General features: G+C 36.5%; 1 protein-coding gene across 2 annotated transcripts in view; it reads right to left on the bottom strand.

Moving 5' to 3' along the window:
- NCAPG (non-SMC condensin I complex subunit G) overlaps positions 1 to 20,763 on the bottom strand; it is a 31,393-nt gene extending 10,630 nt beyond the window's left edge. For both annotated transcript variants that reach the window (XM_086464171.1, XM_009954028.2), the window contains exons 1-15: positions 20,653 to 20,763; positions 19,855 to 20,064; positions 18,781 to 19,009; positions 17,287 to 17,432; positions 16,267 to 16,351; positions 13,347 to 13,539; positions 10,833 to 10,982; positions 8,286 to 8,426; positions 7,182 to 7,305; positions 5,835 to 5,915; positions 5,492 to 5,671; positions 4,927 to 5,037; positions 2,695 to 2,814; positions 956 to 1,192; positions 449 to 630 (exon numbers count right to left, since the gene is read on the bottom strand). In XM_086464171.1, the coding sequence (XP_086320297.1) occupies positions 449 to 630; positions 956 to 1,192; positions 2,695 to 2,814; positions 4,927 to 5,037; positions 5,492 to 5,671; positions 5,835 to 5,915; positions 7,182 to 7,305; positions 8,286 to 8,426; positions 10,833 to 10,982; positions 13,347 to 13,539; positions 16,267 to 16,351; positions 17,287 to 17,432; positions 18,781 to 19,009; positions 19,855 to 20,064; positions 20,653 to 20,763 (2,300 nt within the window). The remainder of the gene's footprint in view (positions 1 to 448; positions 631 to 955; positions 1,193 to 2,694; positions 2,815 to 4,926; positions 5,038 to 5,491; positions 5,672 to 5,834; positions 5,916 to 7,181; positions 7,306 to 8,285; positions 8,427 to 10,832; positions 10,983 to 13,346; positions 13,540 to 16,266; positions 16,352 to 17,286; positions 17,433 to 18,780; positions 19,010 to 19,854; positions 20,065 to 20,652) is intronic.
- Positions 20,764 to 21,032: the final 269 nt, after the last annotated feature.

Here is a 21,032-nt window from a genome sequence, read left to right on the forward strand (position 1 = left end):
TAAAGCAAAACAAAAAGCCCAAACCACAACCAACCAGCCCAATGGCTTTGATATCTACTGGGCACTGATTATTTTCTATTGAAGCATTCCTGCTAGCTACTTTTTAGTGACACTTCAAAGTCTACTGTAGTGCTCAACAGCATAAATAAGTAAAGCACATCTTTTTAAATTAATCTTTTATTCAGTATTTTAACCAACAGTTTCAATTATAGGCCTAGGAAAGAATAAAAGTGGAAGGCCACAAGAGTGAGAGGGAATTCGTGGAAAGTCTTCAGAATAGTCACAGGTTGAAATTATGTACGTTCAAAAGTAACATGCGCAGGAGGCTGAAATAGACTTTTAGATCTACTTTGCATTTGGGCAATTTCTACTTGTGCAAGATCAAAAAAGTTCCCTAGAGCTGCTAGCCCAATGTATATTTTCACAGAACAGTTTACAAAGGCCATACCTATTTGCATAAGCAAATAAAGGGAAGAAAACTCCTAGACAGTGTCTAAGCCGAGTATCCTCTTCAGTCACAGGATTATACCACAACAAAATAAGACGAGAAAGTAGCTTGGCACTAATCAGCCTCCCAGAGAACATCAGTTTGGCTATTCCTTCTGCAGCTTCTGTCCTAAGTTCTGAAAACTGAAGAAAGAATTGATCATATACACAATACACTAGCATTTTGCACCAATGCTTTACAATAATAGCCTACATCCCATTTTGCCCATCAATTCCCAACACTCACATATTTGCACCTGCATACAATTGAAAGCTAGCTCAAGAGTAACATTAGTCTGTATCAGCAACAAAGTTGTGGTCATTTTCTAGGACAACTATTTTAACATTAGACCATTGATTTCATTCAATTACATATCACATAATTACACATGCAATCTAGTGGGATGGTAAACCTTGTGCAAAAGTCATTTTAAAACAAAAGTAAAGCAAATTTTATAGTATTTCTTACCTCGCTGTCTAAGAAACCTGAAAGAAGCTGCAGGAGGCTGTGAACCGTAGCAGTCTCTTCTTCCTCCTCTGTTGTTTCACTTTCTTCCTCATGATTTTCATTTTTACTGGGTGCATCTTCATTTTGAGAGCTGTTGCCTCCTCTGGCTTTAAATGGCTCAATCCCAAACAGCATTAGTTGATCAAAGATTGCCTTTAAAGCACTGAGCTTTACCTTTATGTTATCTATTTGTAAAACCTAGGTTTAATAAGGAAAATACATACATCATCTTACAGTAGACCACCAATGTTAATATTAAGATTTCTTGCTTTAATAAAATGGTTTAATTTGGGAAACTTTTTATAATACTTGGGACAAATTTCAGACTTTAAAAAGGTGCGATACGAGTTTAAACCTGAATTTATAATACAGTCTGGGAAATAATGTATTAAGTCTTCTATGCAATTTCCATTATATAAAATCCATTGAATTTCACTCGCAGAGTGAGCATGTGTCTGAGATGTAATTTTGTTGTTCGACTTCTAAACAGACAGTGGACAAACAAAATCTATTTGCCTATAATAGCTTCTAGTGTTAGGCACTACAGAAAAGACAATTCCTGCTCTGAAATACCATATAACTTAATTAAAATAAACAGTATGTAAAAAGACAGCAGGGAGCAAGATAGTAATAAAAGTCATAGATTACCCTATGTATTATAGTTCAAATTAACATTCAAATAAAACCATACATTGTGGGTTAGCCTAGAGATCCTAGATCTGTTTAGCCCAACACTCTGCTTCTGATGGCAGCCTATACAATGAATATGGGTTTTAGTATTTAAATAAGTTAAGTAATTAAGTCTAAAGTCTAAGTTGCTAAAACAACTGAAATCCTTCCTAAATGAACTGATTTTTAATGAGACATACTCAAAGGCAAATTAAAAACAACAGCATATGCTACTTTTTAGGAACCCAAAGTTCTCCTACTATGGTGCCCGACAGCTCTATCATCTTGTCTGAGCTTAACAAGTCATCTCAATGCCTGAACACATGATGAGCACGATGGCCACCTGCACTTCTCTCAAAGCCAGGGTCTGAAGAGTTAACAATAGTGTCATATTTTATATAATTAGCTCAGCGTCAGAACATTTACCACAAAGGTGGGAGATTAGGGCATTATGGTATCCAACATATTCCATATCCATAGGTGCCTGGCCATGTCATCATTTGTTGGTTTGAATATTACTTTACCCTCTAATTAACAACTCTTCCTTAATCCATACAAAATTAATAATTCAGAAATTAAATTGGACACTTGGGATCACAGGTAAATATGCAACAGAAATGCAAAACCAATCACAGTCACATTTTTAGTTTGGTTTCCCAAGGGAGGCAGGCTTACAGAATCCTACAGCTTCTCTTTTCTATGTTGTAGTAACATAAAATACACGACTGATTTCACCCAGATTTGGACGAGAAAATGAGACTTTACAGATAAAGAATTCCTACAAACTTTCAAGAGATGTGACCTTTCTGTTGTAAGGCATGCTACTACCAAGATACAATATAAGCTTGAATATTATTAGACATCAGAAAAAACTACATGAAACTATGCTTTCCAGATCCAGATCTTTAGGAAGTCAGGAATCACTGCTTCTTACATAATGTAACTAAGGAGGTTAGCTTGTTATAGATACAAGTTTAGTTTTATTTAATAAATCATACAGACCATAGTACATTTCCCATTTGACATTTTACCTGTAACAGCAACGCAAGCTGTTGTCGGGCAAATTCTTTGTTCTGAAGGGCACAGCAACCCAAACACAGAACTGCCATATTTCTCACAGCTGGATGGACATTAGTTATGCCAGGAAGTATCTGGAAACAAGATTATTAAGACTTTATAGTTGAAGTACATGAATTGAAAATAAAAAACTGACTACTAAAATGTGCTTACTCTGAAACTAAAAATAATTTAATTTGATACAGGATTGGAAAGTGGTAACTAATATATACTCTGTGTAGATACAAACAGAAGAAGATTAAGTATACCGTCTGAAATCAGCAATTAATGGCAAAAGTCACATGAGTGTTTTGCTTTCTGTTTGTTTTTAGTAGCTATTTGTTTTCAAACAAAATTGAGTGGACCACTCATTGTGGAAATAAAAAAAAAAAAACACACACACACAACAAACCTACACATTTCTTTATAAAAGACATTCGCATTCTTGCAGAGAAACAATACCCAGTTCCAAGCTGCAAAATACAGATGCCGCTTTCATGTACTTGGAATAGTTTTGAGAAGACAACGGTAAAAATCCACACAAAGGAAAAGCCAGATACAGGGTGAATGCTACATGGCATCATCTTATATTTTTGAATTTACTAAAGAGTTCAAGTTTAAACAACAAATAAGATATCCCAAATCATGTAATATGTGAAAATCCAGCAGGAACAACAATACAAAAGCAGGATCTTGGAGAAAGAAAAGTGGAATAAAAAACAAATGTGAAAATTAAAGAAAGATCTAATGAAAAAGAAAAGGTTTGAGGGACACATCAACACTAGTTAGGATTTTTAAGAATACTTCCATACAACTGGAAGAAATCAGGTGTGGTTCCACTACATTTACGTTTATCTAAACTGGTGTTGCAGTTTTCTTTGCCGTTTGAATTCTAAGAATGCCCATACAAAGTTAGGTCATCTAGCCCACTGTCTTGTTATCTAAAAAGATCAAATCCAAATTGCTATAAAGTATCACACAAAGTAGATACTTCCCAAGAATTCTTGACAAGGTCCCAACAGTTTGAGCTGAGAGATACCAGAGCTGGAAGGGTGTTCCTATCTACCTAATCATTCCCTAATATTTATTTTTCTTGGACTCACTCAGTCTTCCTTGAAATTTATTAAAGTGTTCATCATGCACGCAGCCTGCAACAAGGAATTCCACAGATTACATATTATGTGAAGAATCAACTCATTTTATTTGTTTTGAGCTTGCTAGTTGCTTGCTTTATAGGGTGGATCAACCAATCCTTATTCACTTTCTCCATAACACGTCTTATGACTTCTGCCCTCTTTCAGACCCTATCCCTAAGCACTCTCTTCTCCATGTTTCAAATGGGTGACCTATTTAGTCATTCTTCATACAGAAGCCATTACACACACTTCCTTGCTGCCCTTCTCTTGACCACTTCCAATTCAAGTATAAACTTTCTAGACATGTGGGATAAGAACCGCACAGAGTATCCAGATGTGGGTACACCTTTCATACAATGGCATATTACCATGTGTGCAAACAAAATGGAAGGAAAGTTACAGTCTGATATTTAGAAACGTTCATCTTAAAATCCATACTCTTCACAATGAAAACTACAAAGTATATCTTTTAGACTACAAGAGGCCTATAATGCCACTGTCTTATTTTTCAACATAGAAATATTTTGCTCTTCAAAGGTGCTAAGAAAACATGAGGGGAATCCTCCCAAAGACCTTTCCTTGTACATGGAAGGGATAAAAGAAAGGTCTATGTGAGTTCCAGTCTTTCCTAGATAAAAAGCTTTCAACTAGCAAAAAAAAAAAGAAAAAAAAGAAACCCTGAAGAAGTTCTCCATTAGAAATCTCGTAACTTCAGCTGATAGAAAATCCAGGTAATTAAAGCACTAGCAGGGGCAGTAAGCAGATTCCCAGGCACCACACATGGCACAGCATAACTCAGCACTGTCCAACATTAATCAGATATTGATCATATTCCTGTTTTATTTTAGTATCTCTCTGCCACAACCAGTTCTGGCACAGGAGCTCAGAACAGTGTACCTGGACCGCACCTCCAAGACACTAGGTTCTGGGAATGCTTAAAAGCACCAGGCACAGCACTACAAATAAGCAAAGTGATTGTGAAATAATCACAAACCATCCTGCCAGCAGCTAAGGGCCAGCTATGATGTAACCTTTGTTATTATAATGTAAACAGTATTTATTCCTACATACCAGAGATTCAATGATTCCATTAATGGTTGGACCAATTCCTTTGGAAAGGGACATGATCTTCAGAAGTTCGTAACACATCATCAGACACTTCAACAGTGTTTCAGGATCATTCTTCAAATGGGTCAGGGAAAAGAGAAAAACGTTATTAGCATGAATGGTGGCTGTGAGAATGGGGACAGTAATCATAATTTTTCCCTACCCAAATAAAGATTTCCTGTCCACTATACATTTGTTGTGCAAGTATATTAATCAAAATCTGTTTATAAACTATGATAAAAAAGAGATTCAGGTTCACGTTTTCAGTTAATAGTAAAAGCAGTAAAAACAAGACCCTTTTAGAATTCTTCAGTTACTCAAGGACAAAAGAGCAATTTAACTGCAATTCATTTTTTGCTAGAGCATACCATCAGCTTCTATACATGCAGAATGAGAATACTAATACCATAAATGTTCATTTTCAATTTTAAGAGTTTAGATGATACAAGGCCAAACTACACTCTCTTCTAAAACTGTGAATAAACATCAAAACATAACCAGCACTTAGGAATACAGGAAGGGAAGAGACCTTCTCCACATTCATTTCTTTAATTTCATATTGCTCTGCTTCTTTTATCAGATCATTTTTTCTGTGTTCCAACTCAGTTATTGTCTCTTTTAATACTGATGCTTTATTAAAATCCTGCAGAGTAATGCATTCTTCCAAAGCTTCTTTTGCTTCAAGAAGTTTCACTTTTATTTCAGCCAACTGAAATACAGAGTAAAAATAAAATTAATATAATACCATAACTTTTGGGGTATTAGCCAAAAATACACTATTGACACTAGCCAATATTACACTGTTATATAAAACTCTTACCAGATGGACATACCTAAAACAATATTTTTCTTGTTGACTCAAATCTACTTACCTTAACCTCCTGCCTTCTTATTTCAGCAGCATCAACAGGCTGGTTGATTGGCTCACGGATTTCTGATATAATTTCTGCAATCTGTTGTTACAAACAGTATATTAGTGCCATTCATTTCAGCTCAGATGTCAGATACTAAGCATTTGACTTTTCCAAATACAAAATATCATCCTTCTGAAAAAGTATTGAACATCTGTGCGATGTCCCTTAACAGCTAATTCACTGCAAATAAATCCTTGGTTTGACAATACACAGTCTAACCATGAAAGACAAGTGTTTTCTACCCTTTAGCTAGGTAAGCAAAAAAACAGAAGACTGTATATCCATGAATAAGTTCAGCAGTTTCTATGCCAACAGTTCCCAGGTACTATCTCTGGATCTGAACACATGCTTTAAAAAGAACTACTGGTAACAAGAGTAAGGTTTTTCATCTGTTTCTACTTCAATCAAAATATAACTATCATTTAAAGGTCTATAGTATGAGAAGCCACATAAGCAATTTAATTTCAAGCCAAACGCGTACACAGAACTAGAAGCAGAACTAGGCTAAGAGTTTTTCAGTTGGTTAGGGTTTGTTTGTTTGTTTTTTAAAGTCAAACCCATTACGTTAATAAAAAATGAAGTGACACATAAGGAAAACTAAAGACTGAATGAGACAGGACAGTCTTAACTTGATTTAGCTTGTATCAGATCACCTCAATTTAACTTCCTCTCAAGCTGTACCAAATCAACAGAATATATGAATCACTGTATTTCACAAGAACAACAGAAATGCACACATTTACTATTACTATTGTACTGTGATGCTAAGATTACCATAGTTCTTCCATCATAATCATGTGACAAACCTATATCCTAGCTTTACCCACTGGATTGAGGTTTTCCAGAAGTCCTTAAGTACAGTGTTCATTTAAAATATTTGAGCAAGGGTCTATTTTTCAGGAGTCAAGTTACATAATTATGCTGAATATAAAGACTCTACTATATAAAACACTTTTCTTATAAGGGTTTTTAGTACCTCTGTCAGCTAACAGGAGGGAAGAGAAAACTGAAACCTGGAAGTGTATATTATCCTCACTTTGAATGTTTTATTAGATCCAAACAGTTTCAACTATGACAAAAGATTCTGAAACAGGCTGATGAAGTGTAATACTTTCCTAATTTGAGGATTACCTTTACTACAGCAGCCAAATCTCTAAAGATAAAGATCTTTAGGCAACAACAAAATGCAGCTATGCCAAAAAAACACCCAAACAACCTGATATTTCTATTACAATGCTTCCTAAAGGCTGTTTGAATACGAGGAAGGCAGAGCCTGGAAAACATTGAGCTTTTAGAATTACTTACAATTTGAATCCTTCTGTCATCATCCTTAACAATACTGAGTAATCTTTCCACAAGCAGAGGTATAAGGGCTGTTGAAGTTGCAGGTAGAATAAGAATTTTTTGTAAAGTAACTAACAAATGCTTTCTGCATTAAAGAGGAAAAAAAATAAATCCGCTTATTCAAGAAAACAGAAGATGTAAGAATTAATATTTCACCCACTTCAAGTTAGTGTGATGAAGACTTTATAATACATTGCAAGAAAAACATCTCTACAGCTGTATTAATTGCTGAATATATTTTCTTACTTAGCAATGTTTGCTTTTTCCTGATTATACTTGATTTCTCTTGATTAGAAAATGCTGAAGTTTTTATTCAAGTATCACTACTGTCCAATGAAAGGTCATACCAGCAGAAAACAGTCAGAGCATCAATACTGTGGAATGCTTTCATAAAAATTATCTAGCTGGTAACTAAAAAAAAAAAAAAAAAACCACAAGCTAAACTATCCTGCCAGTCTGGCACACATATAATGCATTCCACAGAGTTTGACATTATTGCTGTGTTTGTACTATCATAACTGCAATTCTTCATGAAACGCCTGTGATGGTATGAATTCCCAAATTTATTCATTCTTATTACTTCACATCAAAAGGCTGTTCAAATTATAGGAACGATTCAGTTAACACTGTCCAATTCAGTGTGGCATCTAAAATATCTGTAACCTTTCAGGTCGGGCTTAAAAATGTAAGAAACACACATGCTACTTACTGTAAAACACCTGCTGAGAACTAATCCATTTATCTCCTTTTTTTTTTATGTACTATGTTCCAAATGAATACTCTTGTAACTTCATAATCTCAAGCATACATTATGAAAACAACTGAGTTTGTTCTCCCCAACAACGTTGTATCTGCATTAAAAGTCATTTTTCCATAAAAGCAAGCAGACTATATTTGGCACACTTTGGAGAACAATTCGTTAGAGAACCCAAGCCTTTCTTCCAGCTAGCATTAGAACTGTATTTTGTCTGTTTGATCAGGTTATTTTCCTGACAGAAACTCTATGCCTGTCCACAGGCATGAGTGCCATAAGCTTAGTAACACAGGTTTTATGTTTAAGTTTACCTTCCTCCCTCTTCCGTGGTATCCATGCAGCCTATGATAAGAATCAGTTGCTGGCCTATAAATTCTTTTGTCATCAGGTTTTCAAAACAAGCAAAGTCTTCTCTTTGCTCTTCATCAAGAACCGGCATATTTTGAAGGTAACTGAATCCAAATAGAACACATACAATTACATTCAGAATCATTGCTGGGGAGAAAAAAAAACAAACAAACAAACAAGCAAAAACAAAACCACAAGACAAAGAAAACCATACACACATCACAAAATTAAAACAAAGCCCAAACCTCACCACTTTCTTGTTCTGTATAAACAAGTAGTTACCTTAGTTACAAAACTGAAAAATGTTTGTGTTTTCCTTTTCATAGACTAGTAGTTCCAGAAAGTTTAGACCAAATAATGTACAGTTTAAAAATAATGCACTTCATTAAATCAATCCCTTGTTTGAGAAAGCAAAACAGTAAGAAACAGAAAATGATAAGTTGTGTTACTATGTGTGACTTCAGTTCTGTGCCACTGCAAAAAGACAGCATCTTACGAATAAGTGTATAGATGTATCATTTTTCACATATATAACTAGTATTTTTCTGCATATTTAGGTACTATATATGTTCTTCTATATGCTCGGAAGTGTTATATTGCCTACAAGACAAAATACAAGAAAATCATTAAAGTGTGCAGTGAATTTTAAAGTCTTTATCTGATCAAGTATGCCATCACAGAAGAAAAATCTGTTGTCAGACACTTCGTGTAATCAGTTGTTCCATTTCTTTATTTTTCTAGAGTTGTTGCCGAAAGCGGGAATAAACCTGACTTTTAATACTACGTTGGTGTTCAGAGGTTTATTCCTGCTTTTGGTGACAGAGTCGTTCTTTTATCAAAATTTTATCCATCAATGAGAGCATGCATGTTCAGAAAATCTAGATTGAAACATTGCACACAAAATTCAATACTGAATATGATGCAATACATAAAATTCAAATACTGATATGAGCTGTGAAAAAGACGATTATTTTTACCACAGCTTTGCAAATACTTTTCAGCAACAGCTCATTAAATTAACCAGATTTTACAAATTTCTTCAAAGTCAGGACAAAAACTTTGCACACAGCTACTATTCAAGAACATCTGAAATTACCGTGTAGGCATCCGTTTCTGATCATTTAAGAATAATGTTACCTGCACCAGATAATAGTGTAATACCTAAGAAAAAATGCAGGATTGTGAACTTCACTTAAGTATCAATGACTTGCAGTTTCTTACTCCTCCTGTTACTCTCACAGCACAAATAAAGACTCGGACTGTACAATTGCAAATCTTACCTGAAACAACTGGTAGCACAGCTTACCAATGAATAGCTCAACAGCTGATACTACAAAGAAGTACTACCAAACCTAATTAATCTTACTCAGCCTCTTCCTGAAGGGGAAGATAATTGAAGGCATTTTGAGTAAGATAAGATGGAAAAAACAAAACTTTTTTTTTTGAGAACAAATGTTCTATGGACTCTTAAATTAATTATGAATGAATAAATTTACACCCACCAGACTGGATCCAGATTTCAAAATTAAGGAAGCACAGATGCTTCATTTATTAAATATTTATGAAACACGTTAGCACATTCCACATTGAAAAGTTGCAATGATTTCTATAAGTACTACTAGCATATCACACCCTCTGAAGTGAGAAAAGAATATGCATACTTTTAACTGGAAACATCTATCAAAACAATGCATTTTTCAGCAGATCTGATGTATAATCATTTCAGGAAGCTTCACTCTATGTTTTGCAAGCACAATACCGCAGTTAAGATTTCTCAACATTCTCCACGCTCACAAACATAAATTCTGTTGAAATTTTACATCAAAACTAAACTATCCCACTGAGGGGAAAAAAAAAAATAAAAAAAACCCCACACAACCAAAAAAACAACTCCACTTTGGTAAAAAGACTGACTTAACAAAACACTGGGTTTTTCCCCCCGCCCCGATAAAGTGTTCTGTAATTGGCTCATTTAGCAGCTCTGTCACCGCCTCCAAAGGTAAGTTTTTGGGAAGCGTGCCTGCCTGAGCAGGGGAATGGAATGGAATGAACTTTCAGTTTCAAAAACACTTCTCTTGGGGACAGCAGCCAAATTTTACTTTATTTTCACAATATACAACAATGAAAAAAAAAGTTATTATTTCTGCAAGCTCTAAAAACCTCTTTCTGCAAGTTCTTTGCAAACACACAGCAACCTACATAATAAGACGGACAAAGGAGAACTGCATATTACAGAACAATTACTCTATTATCTTAAATTGCAAAGGTTATATGCTACTGATCAAGCAGTCCTTCCTGCTGATAATTCACGAGAAAGGACATTCCAAAAATTGTTTTCAAGTTATAAAATATCCTCTCAAAAATCTTTAAAAAAATTAATTTAAAAAATAATTTTAAAATTACTGTTCAAGCACAACTTTGGCTTTGGAGGAAACCTGAGTAGTTGCATAAAAGAAATATTCTCTACTTTAAAGAAAAATAGCAGTAAAAAATTTTTAAATGCAATGTACCTTAACAAATAATCTGCATATATAGCTGGTTCTGGCAACACCTGTTCTAGTAAATCTTCACCTTCTTCACCTTTTGATTTTAGATATTCACAAAGACATCTCCAATATAACACATTCTCAGCTGTTAAGTCGTCCACTGGAATCAGTTTTCTAAACAAAAGTAAATAAATATGGAGAGATAAATAAAATAGGGTCAAAGACAACAAATGCATAGAAATAGATTATTTCCTAAAATGAAAATAAAATCCTGTCAAAGGTATTCCCCACAGAAATACTTAAAAGACTGACAAAAATAGCTTCCTCTTTCTTAAGTGAAGACATGGAGCTCCCTGAGCCTCTCACTACGTTGCACTTCTCAGTATTTTAAATCAAGGTTGTTCATATCAGTTTGCAGAAAGATTCTCCTCAGCCCTTCAGACCTCCTAGAGCAACCAACCACCCAAGTACTTTAGTTCTACAAACACTGTTATCACCACACATGTCTGGAAAACTGAATTCCATTAATCTGCATAAATGCAACAACTGCATTACATTATTTTTCCGCTCATGTTTGTGAATTGTTTCTTCCATTCTTAATACAAGATCTTCACATAATATTCAAGTAGCAATCACAGTATGTCAAAGGCAAAAAGTAATAGAACTGCTTCTCAACACTTCAGTAAGCTCATCCTCCATTTACCAGTCATAAGACCCCCACTCCTCTTTATAATCAGTTTTTTCCATGCTAAGCATGACATATAATCTTTGTTTCAGAAGCAGAACATGAAGCTGCGCATTAATTCTACCTCAAAACAGAAAAGACAGAGTTATCACTGTCAGTAGTACTTCTCACTCCCCTGAATCCCACTTTACTCGCAAACAATAACATTTTTGCTTTTCTTTTAGGTCCCTCATGCACCAAAAAAAAAAGAGAATGAAAGAAAACAAACACCCTAGCAACATGTAGATAAAAATTGATCATTTGATGGCTTCCCTTTAATCTGACAAGTCTTTATTTACAAGTAAATTTAACAAACAAAAATCATAGACTTCAAAAATCTAAGCATTTCTCATACTGATACTGCATCGCTCAAGCTGTAGTCAAAAACGTCATACAAAAACAACCCTAATCTTTTCCATAAATCAAATAACCTCATTACAAGGTGAATTTCACTCACTCCTCAAATTTCATTAGTTTACTTCTTAAAAAAATTCTCAGTCTTTCAGAACTGATCCTGCACAAAATGAGGCTTCTAAGTCAGACTGACAAGTTCTTAACTACATAAATTGTTTCCTTTGAATCCCCTCACTTCCTTACAGCATCTAGAAATGTGCCAATATCTTATTTCACCATTACTGATGCTTTTTAAAGCCAGACAGGCCCATATCTTTAACTCTGGAGTGCAATGCATGTAGCATCTACTGATTTCAAAACATCTGTCGTAAGCTACTCTACTAGAATGCAAGACACTTCATATGATGCCATTACACAGTTTCCCCCAAAACACAGAATAAGATTTTATTATCACTTTTTCATCAGTAACAATTTGTCATTTAAGTTTATCATCTGAAATTAGACTCCTACCAGTGTTAAGAGTCACTTCATGCTGGTTGCCTCAATTAACTCAAAGCGTTTCTTCTCATGCCTTTTGGCCTCCCTCAGCCATTTCCTACAACCTCTAATTTCTTGTTTTCTTCCCCCCTTCATTTTTGCTTTAGGGATCTTAATACTCATCACACCATCCTCTTCACAGCTTAGGAACTCACTTAAGTCAAATTCTACCAAACATTAACACAGAAAAAGAAGCCTCTAAGATACGAGCTTCTGTCAAGCTCTATTAATATAAGTAAAATACCTCCAAAAGAAGGCTGAAACACAAGCCAAATAATTCCATTCTGATTGATTCTGCAAACAGTTCATGGATAACTGAACCAGCCCCAAACTGTGCTGCCTGTAGCACAGCAAAAAGGATAGAGAAAAGCCAAAGAGGACTAGCCAATGTGTGAGAAAGGCCAGAAGCATTACTGAGAGGGAGAAGAAGCAGGAGACAGGGAGCTGTTCAGTACGACAGGTTAAAAGAAGAGAAGAAATTACAGTTGTGGGGGCAAACTAGAGCATTGCCTTTATTGTAAGCTGTACAGACAGTACAGGAAATAAACCAAATTAGACTCTAAGTTGTTACTGATAGAAAAGCTTGTTTAGTTGATTAATTTATTGTCTCCTCTTAAATTCTAAGAGTGTGATTTTTGGGGTGTTCAGGAAACAAGACTACAAAGACATTTTTCATTTTTTCCTCTTGCTTATCTGGCACAATGATTTTCAGCTGGTAAACACAGATCTTCTGAAAGAGAAAAAAGCATATCCAAAGCACTTAAGTACACAAACACCAGGGAGACATCACGGCTTACGTCACAATATCAGTGTTTTATCACAGGTAATAGTTACTCTGCTCCCCCTTTAGATATAACCTTTAATTTAATATTCTCATACAAAATACTTGTCTTTTGGAAGTGAAAACTGATCTGCCTGCATACCTGCTGTCAAGGTTTTTACAGTTCTGAATATAGTCATGAAGTGGAGATGATGAAAAGACAGCATTTAGTACTGGGATGGCCACTTCTGGGCAGTTTTCTACATCCAGTCGATGAAGCAATTCTAAAACATTCCCTTCAGCCAATCGTAACCAGGCTTGAAGCAGTTTCTTCTTCATTACCTCCTTAACAGCATCTAATAACACAACAATTTAAATGGTTTAAAACTTTAAAGGTCAAAAAATACAAATTTTTTCCACACACTTTTACAAACAATTTTTCTATAGAAGGCTTTTTGGAAAGAGGTTGTTATGAAGTTGAACTTGATGTTATCTTAAGAAAAAAACCCAACAGTTAAATAAGAACTACCTGTGGAGCACTACCACATTTTGAGGCAACATACTTACTCCACTCTGCCCACCACCAGAGAATTAAAAAACAAAAAAAACCAAAAAAACCCACACACAACGCTCTATCCAAAAACTGTTACATCTAAAGACAGCACCTCAATGCAAAAAATCTACAAACCATGAACTCTTACACAGCAAGGAAATATTCTGAGGAAACATTGTTACATTGTTCTGTTTCAGGCATTTAGGAACTGGCCGCTTCTGGAGGAAGGATACTGATGTACAGACCTTTAGTCTGACCGTCCACACAGAATTCTTCTGTTAATTATTCAGCTGGATTATGAAATCTACATAAAGATACTTTAAGTCCCTCCTCCCCATTGCCACAATGAACAAATAGTTACTGGATCAGTAGAGTACTAATCAAGGAAAAAAGTAATTACGGGAACATCTAGAATATGTACACCACAGATTTAAGCAGGGAAGTAGAAAGGCTAATTAATAGTTGGTGGAAGTAAAAACATAATAACTAGGGAGCAATACAAGTACGCTTTCAGAACCTTTTTGAAAACAATATCCAATAAGGGAAACAACGAAGTCCACCACACTGACAACATCCACCTTCCCTCTTACAATTATAAAGGCAGCACTTAAAGTCAAGAGTTCAAAAAGAGCTGTAAAAAGGCCTCGAAAGAGCTAGATTAAGGTCTTAAGAGTAAGAAACCTCCAAGACGGTGTAAAGTATAAACTAGTAGAAAGCAGTATAACGAAAGAGAGTGAAGACTTGACAGATAAATGCACCCTGAAAAGTAGAACTAAGCAGAGTCTGGATTATGTCTTCCAGGTCTTGTTTAATTATAAACCCTTGTTCTGAAGCAGATATGGAAAAACATCCAAAATTTCAAGCTAGCAACCCTGAATGAGCAGGTTCCTCTCTTGTTAGCTTGAGAGTTACCCAGAAGCTAACTGAACAAAGATATACATATTCAAGGTTATAGAATTTGCAAAACAGAACAAAATGAGGGAATATTAGTAGATGTATATATAAATGCAATCAGTTTGGAACATAAACCTCTTTTGCCCAGCAAAGAGCATATGACGATATCAATGATACCAGTGAGATTATATACGTTGGCAGATATCTCCCCCTGCGATTCTAGGTGTCAAGAAAAAGAGTAAACCCTCAATAGCTGAAGAACCATCCTAACAAAGAGATAGATACCAGAGAAAGTATCTGCTCTGGATCATAAGACAGATAATATCATTAGAAGTTGGGAAGAAGTTCTTCACCATGAGACACTGGAACAGGTTGCCCAGAGAAGCTGTGGCTGCCCCCTCCCTGGAAGTGTTCAAGGCCAGGCTGGATGGCACTTTGAGCAACCTGGTCTAGTGGAAGGTGTCCGTGCCCATGGCAGGGGGGTTGGAACTAGATGATCTTTGAGGACCCTTCCAACACAAAGCCATTCTGTGATAAAAGAAGGCAGTTCTTCACGTTGAATGCCCCAACGTCACTGAAATATAGGCCATGTAGAAAGGCTGTACCTTCTCAGTAAGGAAATACAACAAATCCTTGTTTCTAACAAATGAAGGATCACAGGGAAAAAATAGTGAAGGTAGTTTCCCCTCCAGTTTTGAAGGATTACTAAACAGAAACACATTCACAACCAAGTACTGGGGCACGGGGCAGGACACGAACATGACTGACAACAGCAGCCAGCAGATAAACAGCAGCTAGTTAGGCCAAACAGCAAACTTGTACACTACAAGAAATAGTAACTCAGAACATGGGTTTTAAAGTGCTGGACTTCAAAACCAAAATCTGACAAACTTCATTAGACTACTATAGAACAATTCAGGTGCTAATTAAAACTTTTTATACAAAGGAGGACTTCTTTTAAGTGTAGTTCTATGCAGCATAAGAAACCACTCGGCTGATCTTCTCTTCCTTTGCTGTCAAGAGCATACTAACACAATCCCCAACTAGCCAAAAAGAAAGGTAAACCCACATACATATATGACACACCTTTAGGAGCTCCAGTTACCAAAGAACACAGGTCTTGTTCCCTAAGTGAATATCCACATAGGTCGTATTTCTCACAGTTCACAAGTAGCACTTCACTAAGCAAGGAAAATTCTCAGAGTAAAATTCAACAGGGCTCAGTACAGACTTTCCAAACAAAGTACGTGGATAACACAGTAGCACTTCGTAAAACTCGCAGCTTTTACAGTGAAATTCATGTATATAATTGCCATTGTTGGGAAAAAAAAGCCATGTTCTATGCGGGCATGCCAAAATTGTCTCTCAGATGCATATGACCTTTTGATATTTTGGCAACACCACCGCATGCAATTATGGGTACATTCTGAATGGCTCTTTATATAGAAACGATACAGTACAGAAGACATCACAAAAGATTAAAGCTGCTTCATGATGAAATGAATACGGGTCAATCAAAAATTCATTAAAAAAAATCAAGCTAGTTAAACTACCAGCTGGGAAGATTTCTCTCCAAAAGCACATAGGCATTCTCTCAAACATTTGTATTAAGATGATGAGAAAGATGATATCTTACCAGATCTGTCATTAAGTCCTTGTTGCAATAATTTTACTCTCTGGGCTATTGACAGAGCTCTCATGTGAACTTTTTCTGCCAAAACCTTAAAAAAAAATTAAGACATTTAAAAACATTTCTACAAATGATAACAACCAAATTCATTAGCTACCTGTGGTTTTAAACTCCCAGTTTTATCTATTCACAGAAATCATAAGTCAATAAAAGCCTATAACAGCTGCAGCGTCAGCATTGTACAAGTATATTAACAAGTAGATTCTTATGTGTGGAAGAAAACGTAAAATAAAATAAAGAATAAAGTTAACAAACAGCTTAGAAGCTTGGCAGCCCCTCTTGAATGCAACACCTGGACATGGAAACTATTCTTTCTTTAAAGCTTCAAGGCCAATAAATACCTACAAAGAAATGACTGAAGTATGTATTTTTCTTAAAGCCTACTAACACAGAGATTCAGCTAAAAACCGGAATTTTATCTAGGTTAGGAAAGAACAGAAGGTGGCTGTGTTGAAAAACCTGAACATTTTGTTTGAACATCTTGCCTAATATGCCAGCACAATATACACAGTAGCATACCTTCTTGCCCTTGCCTCTACATGTAAACATATGTAATGGTTGATACTCGTCAAAATTGGAACATCAAAAATATGCAATTCTTTTCACTAGTATTGCTGTGATCCTAGCTTTACTTAATTATCTATTATGTAATAACAAAGAAAAATTGCTTAACATCACAAAATGCATAGATACAATCCGCTTTTCTATATATCATTTAGACTTTTACTGTCTGATCCTGAAAAGCAGAGTTCTATCACAGAAGTAATTTCTATCAAGCAAGTTCTGCAGCCAAGTTCAGGGGTTTTAACTGGAAAACCTGTATTAAATCACTCCCCTTCAAAATTCTAGTACACGGAAATAAATTATTTAACCATTCTTGGTGTTTAACCAGTGAAATAGGAAAAAGGCTTTAAATCTTTCATTGCAAGTCAGGCTTTGAAATGAGTATTAAGTGATCCAATTTACCTCATATGCCAGCTTCCTGACAGCTTCCTTTACATCCATAGTGCGGCCTACAATTTTTGGCAAAGTCCTTGCTGATGGAGCAATACAGGACAGCACTGCACGCCTCACTTCTGAATTTGAATCATTTTCAAGTAATGTGTTGTAAACTGCAAGTTAAACAGTCATAATAATGTTTTCATAAGAGTTTAAAACATTACAGAAAAAGAAAATTAAAAAAAAAAAAGTCAGCAGCTGTTATTAGAACCCCTCCCCTGCCCCTGCATAGCTTATACAAATTTAGGGAACAGTTTAGGGCCACAGCTTCAAGATTTCATGGCAATTACATGCTGAGCTATGATTTCAAAAGAAATTCAACTACACAAATAATATTTGCAATCATAAGTAGGATCTTCAGTTAATAACTCTGAAAATTCCTACTCCAGATCCCATCTATAAATAAACACTCTGTCATTTACTGGACAAAAAAAAAAAAATGTTGGCTCCGTAAAACCTCTATTCACTGGCTATATTATATCTATACTGTACTGATCCTCATTACCTTTGAGGTGGATCCTCAAATTCTCCTAGACACAGAAAACTGCAATCTCATGAAGCCTACCAAAACTCAAATAGTAAATCTCTTATGTAATGCTTTTTATATTCTTGACCCTTCTTCAAAATTAAAAGCAAAACCAAAAACAATTTAACCAGAGAACACTTGAATTCACCTTCTTGCTCTGCAAGATGATGACTATGAAATTTGATCCTAAATAAGCAACTTGCAAACAAACACTTAGAAAATATAATTTGAAAGAAGGTACCTTAACAACCAAAAAAACGCCAATTAACTTACTCTTCATGAAAGACAGTATGCAGAAGTTAATCAAGGCACAATTTACAAAACAACAGCTGTGCTGCTACAAACCTACAGCCTGTCTGCCTTGAGACAACAGAAGCAGAGGCTTAGTCAAGAATCATACTATACACAAAGAAACCCCAAAACAACATAAACAGCATCAAGAAACCTGGGTTCCAGAGATGTTGATCTCTTAAAGGAAGTGATCCATGAATAAAACAAGATTCGGGGGGGAGGCCAAAAAAAGCATAGGTCAATGTCAGTAACCAGTTGCCTCATAGGGCAGCCAGCCATAAAATCAGTTTTTCTATTATCATCTCTACTCCTCTAAGTGTTTTTGTACAAACTCAATTTAATTAATAGTACAAAAGCATCCTTAGAGGGTAAGAACTGAGCCAGTGTGTACCACATCTCTTTCACAACACACCATTACTCTCACCATCCTTCAGCTATATTCAGTTCATAGAATAGCCTGAACCCAATATTCATCTGTCATTTAACCTCCAGTGGATCTCTCCTTCAAGCAGTCCTGTCTTTTCCCCTTGAATTATTACAAGAATATCCTCTAAGATTTGCTTAAAAAAATGCTTTAAAAATGTTTTAAAGTAATATAAATCAACAAATGTTCTTAAACAAGAGAAAAAAATACTACTACTTACTATTAACAACAGGACAATTTTCATCCTTAGGATCTTGAAGTCTCGACAGGGCCAAGACAGCTTGAATTCTCACATTCGAAAATTTATCTTTAAGTCTGACCAGCATAGCTTCATGAATTTTATCAAATAAGTCATCATCAATCTGGGCATTCTCTGGCATATTTCCCAAAATCTTATTAACAAGCTGACATGCTCGAAACCTAACTGCATGGCTGTTCGCACTGTGAGACTTAGGGAAAGAAAAAAAAAGTATTCTTATAATCAGACTTTCCTCACTTCCAACATAAAGCTATTAATATGCACATATAAATAGTAATATTCTATACAGTACATGAAACATGCACTTATATATTTCAAAAGCTTTTCTATTTATTTTTAATAAAATTAAAAAGTCACAGAACTGGAAAACAACTGTGACCCACCACCTATACCAGTGGCACTTTACATAATTAGCAATGCCTTCACAAGGGAAGAAACATGCTTGCTACTCAGCGCAGACACCAGTACATTAGCCAACTTACTGCTGTCTCCACAAAACTTTAGAAGATAAAAATTAACAATGATGATTAGTCACCCTGGTCTGACCAGTAATTTTTCCATGTCAAAACATTAGTTTAAAAAACATAATTCCACTTGTCTTTTCATGCTACTGGAAGTGTTGATGATCTGTCTATGTAACACTTGCAATAAGCAGGAAGGAATAATACATATGCCAACCACACTTGTATGAAAGATCTCCTTACTTATCAAAGAAACAGTGTAAGTTCATTTCCACAACACTTCCACAATTTCACAATTATAAGCGCACCTACAGTAAAGCCTATAATGACACACCTGATGGCCAAATAAGAAAAGAGTTTGTATTTTCTCACGGGCCTAACTTTTGAAATCCACTGGGTGGGGGGTTGGGTTTTGGGGGTTTGGGCAGGTGGTATTTACTTGTAAAGCATTAGCTTTGCCTTGCTTTCCCTTTTTAAGTTCTAATTTGTAGGTATCACTTCGAGCACCAGCAAGTTTTCTCCACTGCGTGAAGTTTCCATTTCTTATGTTAAAGATTTAATAATATTACTGTACCTCAAGCAGAAAGTTAAAGATGCAATTCAGAAGTAAATTATCCTCTTGTTCCTCCTCACTACCATCCTCTTTCTTCGTTTGATAAAATGAAGTAACAAATTTAGCCACAAAATTGATCACTTGTTCCACTGCTGGTTCCCGTCTGTAGATTACCATAGCATACTTAAGGAAATTAATGAATTTTTCATTAAAATCTTCCTTATTTTCCATCTGAAAAAAAAAAAAATCAAAACACAACAAAAGATAACTACCCGGTTCACCTTCAAAAGCAGTACCACAGAAAAACAAATGGTTTTATAATTGACAGCTTCCACTTAAATTGTTAAAGCGCCAAAGCCAGCAGTTCAGCACACCCGCTGCTGGACGCTCTTCGCCGAACATTTTGCTGTAACTCCACAGCAGGCACGTCTTGACCGCCGGGCTCCACTCTGGAGTTCACGTCTACCTGCTAACAGGTTTCAGAACGGCAATCGACACCCTCATCGCTGTCACCCTGTGTCACACCTTCTTCTCGGGTATCCAAATACCTTCCGGCAACATCACTAATACCTGCCGCGGGCTGTTCTTAAACCCACGTTCGCAGGAGACGACTGCGTACGGTAGCATAGCGCTTGTTTTGGTATTTTTTTCAGTCGCAGGGCTCTTCTCAGGCGTGCTGGCCTCAATGCTTGCTCCAGAGGACACGGGGCCGCGGAGGCCCCTGCCCTCCGAGGGAAAAGCAGAGCAGCTACTGAGCGCCCGCCCTCCTTTCCCCCTCAGCCCGGCGGGTCACCGCTCCAGCCCTGAGGGCAGCCGTACCTCGTTATAGGTCCTCTTCAAAGCCACGACAAGTTTCGCGTGGTTCTGGTGAGGCTTCTGGGACAGCTGAAAGGCTTCTTTGATTTGCAAAACCTTCTTTTTTGCTCCCATGGCTGCAGAGAAAGGGGACGGTCACGTAACGACTCCTCTGCTCCTTAGCGCGGAACCGTCCCGGGAAGGCCGAGCGCTGCTGTGCCCGTACGAGGCCCTGCAGCAGTGGGGCCACCCCTCACGGCGGAGGCGGACCGAGGCTCCCGCCCAGCAGCCGCTCCGCTCCTCGCCTCTCCTCCCGCGGGGCCGCCACTGCCGCCGCGCGCGCACCACCAACGGCCGCAGCGCCCGCGCCCCCAGCTTCAAAACGGGCGCGAGGACCGTTCCCA

Source organism: Leptosomus discolor, chromosome 4, assembly GCF_034619465.1.
Source record: "Leptosomus discolor isolate bLepDis1 chromosome 4, bLepDis1.hap2, whole genome shotgun sequence".
NCBI lineage: Eukaryota > Metazoa > Chordata > Aves > Leptosomiformes > Leptosomidae > Leptosomus > Leptosomus discolor.